This window comes from Erpetoichthys calabaricus, chromosome 1, assembly GCF_900747795.2.
Source record: "Erpetoichthys calabaricus chromosome 1, fErpCal1.3, whole genome shotgun sequence".
Classification (NCBI taxonomy): Eukaryota; Metazoa; Chordata; class Cladistia; order Polypteriformes; family Polypteridae; genus Erpetoichthys; species Erpetoichthys calabaricus.
Genome location: NC_041394.2, coordinates 115660972 through 115675010, shown reverse-complemented (window position 1 = coordinate 115675010; position 14039 = coordinate 115660972). Strand labels below are relative to the sequence as shown.

General features: G+C 35.6%; 1 protein-coding gene across 5 annotated transcripts in view; it reads left to right on the top strand.

Annotated features, from left to right (window-relative positions):
- The window catches only part of tulp3 (tubby-related protein 3), a 470805-nt gene that overhangs the window by 67938 nt on the left and 388828 nt on the right, over positions 1 to 14039 (top strand). Inside the window, exon 1 of one of the 5 annotated variants that reach the window (XM_028805523.2) lies at positions 1399 to 1697. The exons of the other annotated variants lie outside the window; for them this stretch is intronic. Coding sequence (XP_028661356.1) covers positions 1683 to 1697 — 15 coding nt within the window. The 5' untranslated portion in view covers positions 1399 to 1682. Of the gene's footprint in view, positions 1 to 1398; positions 1698 to 14039 lie in introns of those variants that run through there. 5 annotated transcript variants of the gene reach the window in all.

Below are 14039 nucleotides of genomic sequence, written 5' to 3'. Positions count from 1 at the left end.
CATGCTCCTCAGGTGGTCGAGACTTGTCTGAGGATAGCAGGACTTCCTGGAGAAGCCGACATAAAAGCAGGTCTGTGATTGCTGTTTTGTAGACAGTTTAGTACATGTATAGATTTAATGCTTTTGTAGCTGGTAGAATCGTGTTGTGCCTTGGGATTTTTTGGGTTGCAAAAAGTGTGCCACCACAGAAAACAGTTGGAAAACACTGCTCTCTCATAAAAACCAACACTGTGCATACTTGGATGGTTATGTTGCATTCTTTGCATAAATTAGCTAAGATACTGCAAACTTGAACATGGGTACAGATAATCATTACACTTCTATTTCATAGAATTTTGTTACTATACATGTATTAGGGCAGTCAGCACTGTAAGCTGGCTGGCAGACTGAGGAGTTAAATACAGAGGTACTAGAGACTTATTTTGTTTTAGTGCCCCTCAAAGATAAGTTATTTAGCGCTTGCCACTTTTTTTGCCTGTGGTTTTTTTTTGGGGGATATGGGGATGACTCTTTTTTGTGTGCATGTGTATGGCACATCACAAACAGTAACACTGTGTTTATAAATCTGATACCATAACAATGGTTTATGACATAGTTACATACTTTGCTGGATAGAAGAGCTAATATTCAAATAGATTAATATATAGTTTTAATTGACAAAGCTGGTTTCTGTCAGCTTATTCTCGAGGAATATTGGGGAAGCTGTTATCTTCCTTATTTTGTGTGTTGAATTGTGTCATGTAACAAAAGAAGTAAGATGCATCAATTTTAGTTTTAACACATCAGTTTGATACAATGTACGTAATTGTGCAGTCTATTTAGCTGATCGGATCAACACAGGAAAAGCCCTTTAGGCTGATGGCATTTCCTTGTTTACTCTCCTTCACATTTCTAGACTGAGAAATAAAAAGGACTTTGTGGTATTATTCAACAGTACTGAAGCTTGTATAGCAGCAGCAACCCAAAAGTGGTGTTATCTATTGAAAAGGCTTATTTTAGGAAGAGCTGACAGTCAAAGGACTACACCAGGGTATTGCAAATAATTCCCCCATTTTCCCATAGATAAATTTTGCAGGGTTTTACTGCTGATTCATTACCACTTCACTGCAGACTCATTACCACTTCCAGTTGAAAGATTTATAACAGCGGCTCCCTGTTTGCCTTGTTACATAATTGAAAAAAGAAAGAAAATATCTGCTCTTCAATCAGAGGGAAAAAAACAGCCCAAAAATGGAGCTGAATTTGCAGGTTGCTTCTCGGCAATGTGCTCATTGTTCATGTTTGATGGTGTAACTTAAAAAGATCAGCCAATACTGCCGTCTTGTCTTTGCCATGCTCAAATCCTCCCCTGCAATTTCTTCCAGCAGTGGTACTGCCTAACTGGAGCACTATCGCAGGGCTGCTTTTGCTGCATGCTGCTGATTAGCTCGTAGAAACAGCGGACATATACAACTTAGGGATTCCTTTTGCATTCACAATTGTGCAGGACTGACTGTTTCTTTCTCAGTTGTGAAATGTCCTTTTCAAAATGAGGAGTATCATTTGCAATAGCACCCAGTGGACTGACAATACAATGTTGACTTTGGTGAGCAAGAAACCTCACTGTTGCTGTCGTGCATAGTTTTTCGGGTGTGGAGAGGCAGTGGATTTTTTACTGTACAGTCTGCTTCAACTGCAGAAGAATGTCTGTTGAAAAGGTTAGTCAGTTTACTATTTCACCATTTTGCCTCCTTTGTCCAACATGAATATACAGTGTGTGTGCCTGTCATAGCTTTGTGAACATGCTTTTCACAAAGTTCCTGGCAATGTTGAGCTGAGCCACAATATATAACTGGAACCATTTATGGTGCTTGTTGAATTCAACTTCTAAACATGAATAGCAGACCCTATGCAGTAGTAGAAAGCTGGACATGGCCTGGTCTGGTACACTATGATTTTTAGTCATTGTCAGTAGGCACAAATGGAACATTTTTGATCATTGAAAATAATGAATGATTAATTCACATGCAGCAGAGAAAAACAATTGAAGTCAGACTTAATTCATTCTTTTTTCTTTTTTGGCAAAATGCACAAAATTCTTACTGTAGATTTTGCTCATTAACTTAAGATTTTGGTAGATTTTGTTATTTTCTCATAAATTGCGTACAATTAAGATTGTACTCAATGGCAATTTAAGATATTATTGGCATTTGTTTTTTTTCATTGTAAATATATCAGTCCTTGTTTCTTTAGGAATGCACTTCTGAGCTTCTGTATTTAGTTTGCATGTTCACCTCAAGTTAGCATGCCATTTCTATGAGGTCTCTTGTTTCCTCAGGTGGTCCAAATAAATTGTTTTGAATGGAGACACCAAATTAGTCAAATATGAGTATTTGTGTTGAGTGTGCTATTCCATGAACTGGTGTCTTGTAAAGGGTTTGTTTCAATCTTGCATTTGTTACTTCTGAGTAAAGTTGTGGCTTAAAAAATAATGGATAGTTTTTTATTACCTCAGAAGTTTATGTTATAAAATTTTTATCTACTCCAAAATGGGGTGTGTAACAAAGATGCCTTCACAGATGGGACTGTACATTACATCCTTAGATTTGTATGTGTCTATCCTGAAACTTATGAACCATCCATCCTGGTTAATTAAAGTCAGAATAGGTGCTGCAGTTTAGGCTTACCTACTCCCCAAATTTTTACATGAAAAAAATAATAGAGCCATTATTCAAAAGTAGTGATGCTTGGAAAAACCTGTTCTTCATTTGTTTAGACTTTAACCTGTGTTCAGTGAAAAAAAAAAAAAAAAAAGTTTTTTTTTCCCTGTGAGAGTTTACAGTTATACTAGCAGACATTAAATGCAAGTGTAATTGTTTTTTCTTAAAATTCACGTATTTTTTAAACCCCATTTCCACAAACGTTGAAACACTGTGTGAAATGTAAAAAAGTAGAATGTGATGATATGAAAATAACACATACAATAATATCAAATGTTGAAACTGAAAAATGTTATTGTTTTTTGAAATACAGTATCTCACAAAAGTGAGTACACCCCTCACATTTTTGTAAATATTTTATTATATCTTTTCATGGGACAACACTGAAGATACGTATGACACTTTGGTACAATATAAAGTAGTCAGTGTACAGCTTGTATAACAGTGTAAATTTGCTGTCCCCTCAAAATAACTCAACACACAGCCATTAATGTCTAAACTGCTGGCAAGAAAAGCGAGTACACCCCTAAGTGAAAAGTGTCCAAATTGTGCCCAAAGTGTCAATATATTATGTGGCCACCATTATTTTCCAGCACGGCCTTAACTCTCTTGGGCATGGAGTTCACTAGAGCTTCACAGGTTGCCACTGGAATCCTCTTCCACTCCTCCATGACAACATCACAGAGTTGGTGGATGTTATCCAGTTGATGCCAGAGGACAAGTGGAGAATGGCCAGACTGGTAGAAAGGCAACATCAAACTAAATAACGACTCAATATAACTGAGGTATGCAGAAGAGCATCTCTGAACAAATAACATGTTGAACCTTGAAGCATATGGGGTACAGCAGCAGGAGACCAAACTGGGTGCCACTCCTGTCAGCTAAGAGCGGGCATTTGAGGCTACAATTCACACAGGCTCGCCAAGTTTGGACAGTAGAAGATGGGAAAAACGTTGCCTGGTCTGATGAGTCTCGATTTCTGCTGCGACATTTGGATGGTAGGGTCAGAATTTGGCGTCAGCAACATGGAAACATGGATCCATCCTGCCTTATACAGTAAAATTTCTCAATTTCAACATTTGATATGTTGTTCTATTTTCAACTAAATATGAGTTTAAATGATTTGCAAATCATTGCATTTTGCTTTTATGTACATTTTACACAGCATCCAAACATTTTTGGGAACAGAGTTGCAGAAATGACTAGAATTATTAAAAACAACCCATTTTTATATTATCCTGTAATTTTCTTTGTTTTATTTCTTTCTTTCCCATCTTTCTGTCTCTCTCTTATATATGTTACTGACTTCATTTATTCTTATAGTGGTTTCTCTAGCCAATTTTCCAAAAGCTGTATTCATATGACTGCAGATGTCTTATGTCCTTTAGTACTTGCAGGCCTATGATAGTCTGCACCTAACAAATCTAACAACTTACAGATATAACCTATTTTAATAGGATTGTTTATTGTTGTGGCTAAATAAACCAAAATTCTAGTTTTTGACATCTATTCAACCAGAATTTAATTAAGATGGTTTAGAATATGCATTCCCAGTTAAGTGAGGGGTTTTGTTTTAAATTTATCATTTTAGGATCTCTTAAAAATCATTCTGCTTTAAGCCGATGTCACTTTACATGATTTGTAATCGTTGAGAATACCAGAACTGCCAGCTACAGTTTCTGATCTTGTCGCCAGACCATGACAGTTTGCATGACTGAAAATCCCCAGGCAACACAAATTTGGCGACTGAATGCCGACCCTTCCAGGAAAGTCATGCTCACCCATTTTTCTGACAGCCAGTAACTTACTGCTTGACAGAGCTGATGCTGTGGGAAGGGTTAACAGTATAGGGCAAGTTCATCCATAATCTTGGCCCTTTTTTCCTTTTTCCATTCTGTCATGATATGCTAAAACAAGACATCAGACAGAAGAGCTTCTTTTCTGTTTGTGAGGTCCAAAATACCTGTGTTCCTTATTCCTGTTGCAACATTATATGCATTGTACTTCCATTTGAGCATTCATTTGTTGTCAGCTCTCATGCCACAGAGAGGCAAGACCTACAACTAAAAAAAAAATCAAACTGGTTCGGGCAAATTGCAGACTAGTTGGAGTGAATTGCTAGGTATGTCATATTAGGTAACTGGCCTTCATGGGAGTGTGCCATCAACTGCCTCTGACTCTCCAAGATTTAGTAAATGAAGGCTGTGACTGAAAACCACTAGAAAAGTAGACTAATGCGACATGTCCTTTAGTTTGTGTGCACATACAGTCTGGTAATTCCAGTATTGAAACTCCTAATGCGCAGTTTGCCCATCTATTCACAGCCTCAATGTAATGTAATTCAGTACAATACCACTACTCTTTCATTAGCCTCTTCTCGTGTTTGCTTAATATAAGTTTTATAAGTTTATAAATTTTATTTTATGAGTTTTATAAAGTTTATAAGTTTTATAAGTTTAGGTTCCTCATCACCCAGTCACATAAACTTTAATATCACATTAATTGTAATATTCTTTGATGTTGAACAGTTTTTAGCAACTGATTACATAAAGCATTAACCTAGATCTCCACCCTTTTAAGTTCTAAATACAGCAAACAATGAATCTTCTATTTAGTAATACAGTAGAAACAGAAACTGTACTGAGCCAGCAGGTAGATATGTTAAAGTAAGAAGTGTTTAGTTTTTCCTGCCTATTTGCAATGTTTTTCCAATAGACTTTTGAAGATCGAATGTTAAGAGGTGCCTATTCTTTGTGATTTTTATTATCTTCTGCTTTGGTCTAAATTTCAGATGATGTATGCACCCAATCTAATTATAATGCATATGAGAACAAATTAATCAAGAAAAATCTCATTAAACGGTGACTGGCATGACAAAAGACATTTTTTTAGCTCTGACGTTATCTACCTTATTTCAAAATTCAAACACTGTCCCAGATGTCCTTTGGAGACAGGATATGATTTATGTATACAGCTCTTCTTCTGCAGCACTGAGCTGTTACACAATAGGCATATTGTATGTTTTTTGAGTCTTTTTCATGCTTCTAGCTGTATGTTTCATGTGTTAGGATTGAAGGGCACTGCTGGTACTTACTGCCTTAGGATGTACTGAACTAGTGATTGCTACAGAGCAAAAAAAAAAAACACCCGGGTTTTTGAATAACATTTTCTGAGCCTTCTGCCCCTGTTTTGAGTGATGATGGATTACTGATATCTTTAATTAACAGACTGCTCCATTTCCTGCACAAAATATTGTTCCTGCTCCATCCAGACTTAATCTACATAGGCCAGTCAGGGTAGCAGCTTTTCCTGAAGTGCCCCATTACCAGTAATGTGGCCTGGCCTTTAACACAATTGCTTAGACAAGCCTTTAGCTATTATGACAAAGCTTTATCACAAATCTGGGTAAGCATCAGTTTATTATATGAGAAAAAATGTGGTTGCTGCTTCACGGCCTGTCAAACTTGATTATCTCAATTGGAGGTGCTCTAGTTTCAAGGAAGTATGCACCTAGTTGAGTGTGATGCATTAAAAATAGAATTAGAAAGGATATTACATGTACAGAAACTGCACATGTAATATCACCACATAAAATCACATTTATGCATGTGAACAGATTTTTACAGATACAAGTCTAGGCAGTATCTAATTTGTCTGTTGGGGTAAAGTTCTCACTGTCACAGCACACAATGCTTCTGTACCTAGAAAGTCATATATATCCCAGATGATTATATCTAAATAACATTTTCTGAGGAAACACCTCAAGAATATCTGCCTTCAGCACCTGTAATGTCAGAGATGTCAGACATGCAATATCCAGTTCTCAATAGATTGCTGGCTTGACTATTCTTATTCATGGTTCCATTACACTTAAAGGTTTAAAAAGAGTTTTGAAAGATCCACAGCACAACAGCACTGGATGAAATCTCAACAAACCACTATACTGTATAAGGAAAAGGAAAAATAGATGAAGATTATTTCTACTCAAAAAACAAGCTAGGCATGTGACTTTCTTGTCAGTTTCAGAATCTCAAACCATTTCTGTTGTGTTTTTTTTTTCTTTTTCTAACGGCATGGGAATAACCTTTATTCTAAATAAAAATAGTATAAACAATTTTTAATTGCTGAGGGTGAAAATCCCAGAGGACTATGCTACACCCAAATGGAAGGTCTCTGCAGTATACTGTAATTCCAAAGCTTCTGACCCAGAATCTTTGTTAGACGTATTATTGTTTCTCCAGAAGTTTCTTACCCTATAATGCATCTTTAACTCAATCCGAGTTAGATATGCCAGTTTTTTTTATGTTAACAGAAAGGTTGAAAGGTTTTTCAAAGCACAATTTCTCATAATAGTGCATCATGTTAATTGAACATGGGAAAGGAGCCATATAAATAAAATGTATTATTATTATTACTATTAGTTAATGTCAATACTCCTGTGATAACTCTTTTCTGTGTGATAAATGAACTGTATTGACCTTGATATGCAGTGATTATTTGGGACAGAATTGTATTATGTTATAACTTATTTCAGTCTCTCATAACAGTTGAAACAATTTATAAGTCGTAATTATACCTGGCAAAAAAATTTGTGCTTGGACATAAAACATAGCCTTACAATGCTCTGTTTACTGCAAGGAGATACACAACTCCTTACCCACAAAACCGGAACAGATTTAAGCTGGTGTGCATTTCAGTTGCCTTTTTTGTTGTCCCAGGGAAAAGATGCATAATCGAGTAAGTATGCAAGTTCTTTGGTGCATTAGAGACCTGAAAGCCTTCCGGACATTTTCTGTAGTCCTGTTTTGAATTACAAACTAAAAAATGACTGCATCTGGACATATGGATTGGTCTCGCTGCAGCAGATGAGCTGAAAAAAAATTATATGAAATGAAATGATTGTTTGAGTAGTTCAGGGAGAAGAGGCAAGCAATAAGTTTAGCTATATACAGTGGGGGATAATGTGGCAGGAACAGATCACAGAGAGGATGTGTAGGCCAGGTACATCTTAGGTGCAAATTATGTTTGATGATACCACTGAAAAAGACATGCAAGTAAGGACATATCAGTTATGATTTATTAGTAATAGACCATGGGTAGAAATGTAACATTTGTTTATTTATGTGTTTGTTTATTTCATTATTATAATCTTATTAGTCGGCCTTTCTTTACATTTTCATGTATTTTCATCAAATATGCATAGGACTGAGAGGCTAAATATATAGAAAATGTAAAAAATGAAAAACACTAAACAGCACATTTGCAGGAAGTAACACAAAACAAAAAAGGGCCCTGTAGATCAGTGGGCTATGTTCCCTAATATTTACATCCTAATATATCAGGCATATAAATGTTACAAACTTAACTTTCATTAATATATAGCACCAAACTCTGTAGAACTGAATATGGATATAGACTTCCCAACTCAATATGTTCTAGCTACCTCCTTCAGTGTTGTCTTTTTTTATCCAAATTTTGGGGTACCAGTTATGTTTCAGGGTCCCCCTTGCCCGGAGTTCAGTTGTGTTCAACTTTTATGTGATTTCTGCTTTAACTGTGAAGTTTTTGTACACTTGTACTTTGTTTTTGTAAAGCTTATATCACTTTATTGTCAATCTGATGATTCTATTTTGTGATTCTAAAATTTGTATGGTCATCATTTTGTGATTTTCTCTGCATTGCCATGCTTGTACTGTTTATAAGCACTGTGCTGGTTGCTGGTCACATAACTTATTATGCCTGTAAAGCTGGAAGTGCCCAATTCCTGACATCCGGGTAACAGATCTCATTTACAAATCACTCTACTTTTCTTCTAAGTATTAATGGAAGCCAAAAGACTGTTCAGTGAAGACTTTGGATTTAGGACTTTTTGGGAATGTATTATGAATTTGAGTTTTGAGTGTTTCTGGCTTGTTCTTTTTTGTTTTTCAGTTTTTCGACCCTTGCCTTTGCCAAGACTTTCATTTCTTTAGTTCATTCCATTTGATCTTATTGACATCATAATAGTACCCTTGATGCAGTCAACACTAATGTAAAACAAATGCTGTTTTCGGTTCATAAATCTGCTCGTTCAGTAACAAAATACTATTTTTCAGTATTTTGCAAAATGAAACTATTTTGAGACAGTGTCCCTATCAAGTGTGCTCACGTATTTGCCCTACCTGCCTTTTTGAATGCTTTTTAAGTAACATTTGCATTAGACATGACAAGGCTAAGTAAAATGTACATTTATAAACCAGCATTTTTAATGGTATTTAGCTCATAACATTATGTGGATGGGGACAGGTAAAGATACAAAATAGGCAATTTTGTGTTCCTGCTATGAACTCATACTTAATCACTGTTGCAGTATAAAGAATAGCCACCTGGAAAAGTAGTTCAGTTCTGTTTATTTTTATTTCATGTTTACATCTTAGAGTGCGATACACATTTATAAAAATAGCTATTGTCAGACAAAAATTAAATTTAATAAAATTACAATCATAATGCTAAACACACAAAACACATTGCATACTAGTATACACAAATACATAGTAATAGGCTACGCACGTATAGTAGTGTTTCTAATCCAGAGTGTTATACTGTAGAGGAGGCCAAACATAAAAACCTGTGCGTTTATGTTAAATAAGTACATTCAAGGGAAGGATAAACATGGCGGGGGGTGGGGGGGGGGGGATGCAATGTACCAAATTAACAAATCAAAGTATGGATCCCACTGTCCTTCCTGGCTTGTCTTGAACACTATGCATGACATGAAGTGCATCACCACTTTTCGACTTCAGAAGTATTGTTAAGGTCAGGAACACACATGGTTATTTAATTCTTTGGCAATTGCTTTTATTTTTGTTTATTTTTTTTACTTGTTGCCTTTTTTTTTTAAATGCTTTTTAATATATACATCAATTTTGTGATGTAGGTCATCATGTGTGCCTCGCAGTTAGGAGACCTGGGTTTGCTTCCTGGGTCCTCCCTGTGTGGATGTTTGCATGTTTTCGCCATGTCTGCGTGGGTTTCCTCCTGGTGCTCTGGTTTCCTCTCACAATCCAAAGACATGCAGGTTAGGTGTATTGGTGATTCTAAATTGTCCCTAGTGTGTGCTTGGTGTGTGGGTGTGTGTGTGTGTGTGTATGTGCGTGCGTGTGTGTGTGTGTGTGTGTGTGTGTGTGTGTGTGTGTGTGTGTGTGTGTGTGTGTGTGTCCTGTGGTGGGCTGGCACCCTGCCCAGGGATTTGTTCCTGCCTTGCACTCCCTGTGATCCTGTTTTAGGATATAGCGGGTTGAACAATGGATGGATGGTGGACATCATGTGTTGCTGGACAGCCTGAGACAAGCAAATTCAGCAGTAACTCTGGCACAGCTCTACTATTAAATAGGAAAATGCACAGAATGAACGGTCCATACTTTGACTACCTAAAAGAGAAAACCTTCACAAGAGCAAACAGACACCCTTAAGAAAAGGAATTGTGGTTTGTACTTTATTTTGTGTGAATACAAGTTTGTGTTTGGTTTTATTCTAGTAGCATGTCAGAGGGTAAAAGTGACTCCTGTGTATTGAATCCTGCTAGCGTCCTTGACTGTTTTCGAGCTATGCCCTTAATGAAAGACCTTTAATATTTTTCCCAGCCACAAATGAATAAAGCATTGTTTTTTGACACTAGAGCTATCTCACTTGCTAGTATGTATGTTGAGATCAACCAAACTTAACCGCAGTAATTACTTATAACTAGCGACTACATCCCATTTGCTCAAATATCCAAATAAGTATTGTGTGAGTTATCACATGGATTTTAAAGAATTTATGTTAGGTTCAAGGTATCCTAGGCACTTTACATTGATGATACATAAACACCAAAACAAATGTATATGTTTAGTTGAAAAAGTGCAGAAAAGCACAGAGATAACAATGAACAATTCTTTTATGGCCATGCGTAAAACAAGGCCATAATAAAAATGCTAAAATAAATGTATAAATATCCCATAAACAAGTCTAGAAGAAACAATTGTAATGATTGATCAAATAACCAAGTCTTTAATTTAGATTTCAATAAGTCAAATTGAATTTGTCTAACTGAAAAAGGCATAGTTTTGGAGCAAAATAATGAAAGACTATGTCTCTGTAAGTTTTACTATATATTTGCAAGTTAGGATGGACGAAAGATTGGGTGTATTCAGAATAGAGAGTTCTGTGTGGTACATAAAAATTAATTAAATCCTCACTTGGATAAGCTGGTTAGAAAATGGAGGGATTATTTGAAATACAACAGTCAGTATTATTTCTAACCTTTTATTAAAATTCTTGACGCTACAAGTTAAAATTATTGCAAATCACAGGTGATTGCTCATATTGCCAGGCTGTCAATGCATATAATAATTTATTTTTGTTTCTGAACTAATTTCATAGTGGGGATAAATGGCAACAAAGCCTTGGAAAAACAGCAGAATTTTCCTGGTTGATTAAGTAAAACCATGAAAGATTTTAAAATTAATCGACACTGAAATTCAGGCCCTGTCCCCTTAGTCTCTCTATACAGTATGCATTAGTCTTAACTGTTCAGAGAATGGCTAGTTAACTGTAGGAATCATCATACATAGAAAATATGTACTTGGACCACCAATGCAAAGAACATATACTTATTTTTGGAAGAAACTAAAAAACTTAAATAAACTTATAGTACCTTCAAAAGCCGACTCCAGCAAGTCGGTCACATTTTGTGGACATAACAGCTCAGGACTTTCTGCACGTTTTAATTGGGTTGAAAGGACTGGAGGGGAAAATAGGTGGTGAAAGTGGATGGGATAAGTCAACTTCAAGTCATACTGTGTTGGGTTGGGTTAGGGTCACAGCATCTTTATCCCTTCAAAAGTTAACAGCCAATACGGGTGTAGAAGCTGACTATATAGCCAGCAGGTGGCTCTTGTGAAAAACATTGCTGATGTGTGGAGTACAAGTCAAGCTTAAGTATAACCCATACAATGCTCTACAGACCTTATCCATGTTATCATGTGGTTTTATTTTCATATCCATGTTATCATATGGTTTTTATTGCAAATAAGACGTACTTGTGGTAGAGAAAAGTACAAAGAATAGCAACTAGGTTGATACATGACAGTACAGTATCTATGCTATAAGGAAAAGAAAGGTTAAAGAAGTTGAACCATTTTAGTTTAAGCAAATTGAGATTAGGAGCTAGGTGACCTGATTGAACTCTTTACAATATATAAAGGGAGTCAGTAGAATGAATCCTAACTTCTACTTTAAAATAAACCCTTCAACAAGAGCATATAGACACAGTTGCAATCTTGTTGAGAGTCGATTTTACACAAACAATATAAAGTTTTTATTGACACAGAGAACCATAGACACATCGAATAAGTTATCAGGTAGTGTAGTAGACAATAGTGCTTTAAGGACCATCAAAGCTAAACTGAATGTTATTTTGGAAAATTATGTGAATATGATTGACACGCTTGTTGGGCTGAGTGGCCTTTTTCTAATGTTAGATACAAAGATAATTGTGTATCTTTGTAGTAGATGGTTATAAGTTTTGTCTCAAATCGTTGAACAATTTAATTTTACAGGTATATTAATAGTATACTACAGGCATAAATAAATCAGAAATAAATCATAATAAGAAGAGATCAATTTTGATATTATTAAAGAAATTTTTGAATGCCAGTCACAAAGGCACAGGCATATTTCCATGGCACACAATAACTGTCAAGTTTAATTATATTGCTTGACATATCTAAAAATTCTTTCCATCTAGGACAGAACATTGGGATGCTGGAAAATCTATTAAAGGGAACCTTGTAGGCTGACAGTCTATCACAAGCCAGCCTATAGGTTAAAACAAGTCTAGTATATGGAAAAAAAGAATGTCAAAGAAAAAAAAGGTCATTAACTGAACACAGAGTCTCGATAAGTTTTTAATCAGCTCATGACTTACATAATTGTTTCATTTTTTTAAGGCTGTCTTTTGTATATTAGCAGGGTGGAACCTATTTAGAAGACAATGGAGAATTCTTTTTGCAGATTGATATACAGTAAGCATAGTAAATTACCATATTTATTTGAAAAGATGAACCATAACTTTTTCCTGTTTCAAGTAAGACTTGACGGAAAAGACCTGCTTCAAGGGCAGCTGTTTTTAATTCTGTTGTTTCCTTTCAAAACTCCATCACAGTCTCCATGGAAACACCTTTTTTCTTTTCCTGCTCACAACAAGAACTAATTTTACAGCACAATCTTTTTTTATAAATAAACTATAACTAGCAGTTGCAAGTAACCTTGCAATTCCCAAGTCCCTACGCTATCATGCAAGCTTATTAAAGCAGTGTAGTAAGTTTAGCTGTTTCATTGTAACAGATTTTATGTATGTAATAACAGAAAACCTGTTGCAATTCTGTTAGTAATTCTTATTCATTTCTGTGTTCTCTTTGCTTTGTTTAACTTCTGAATTTAGTTTTTGAATATTACAGATACAAATACTTGTCTCTGAGTAAAATTAAAGATCAGCCTACTATATAATAAAATTTTAAGGTCTGTGCATGTGTCCAGTCCCACAGAGCAATTTGATTGGTCAGTTTGGCTTTAGTAATGTGATCAAAAGAGGAAGTGTAAGTGTGAAACGCACAAGGAGGAGGAGCAAAGGCCTTGGAGGCACCCTGAGAGTCATTTTTAAAGATGGGAAATATAAAAGCAGACAGGAGGCAAGCAAGATTCCTTGAAATAACAGAATCTGAGAAGATTGCTTTACGGTAAAATGCTTAACTTAGGGTGTGCTGGTCTAAAGAGGCTCAGAAACATGAGAATACAGAAGAAAGATGCTGAAGGTATGCATAGGGCAGGAGATATAAAATATTTTTTTTTCTGTATTCTATTACCTGTCTTCAATAGGTAACATGGCTAGAATACTATATATTGTATTGCATCTTCAGTATTTTTCTGTGCTATTATTTGATAAAGAACTTTGAAGTAAATTATAGACTGGCTTTTTACAATTAACGTGCCACTTAACTTGTAATACTATTTTTCAATTCATAAAAATTGTGATCCCATCTTTTGTACTGAATCTTATCAACTGTAATCCAACTAATACAGAGTTTTTAAGATAGCTGAGAATGTCAAGATACAGTACGAAAGTAAAAGAAAACCAATATGGTCATAAAACTGGTAAATCATTAGGAATCTTAAGCACACCACTTGCTGATGACGTGTCTTCCCAGGCAGTACTTTGTTACAGTTCTTAAGTTGACAACACTGTACTGAATACATTCAGCCGGGGATAAAGGAGTACTAAAACTAACTTTTTTTTTTGCCACTGTCATGTAATGTAGGAAT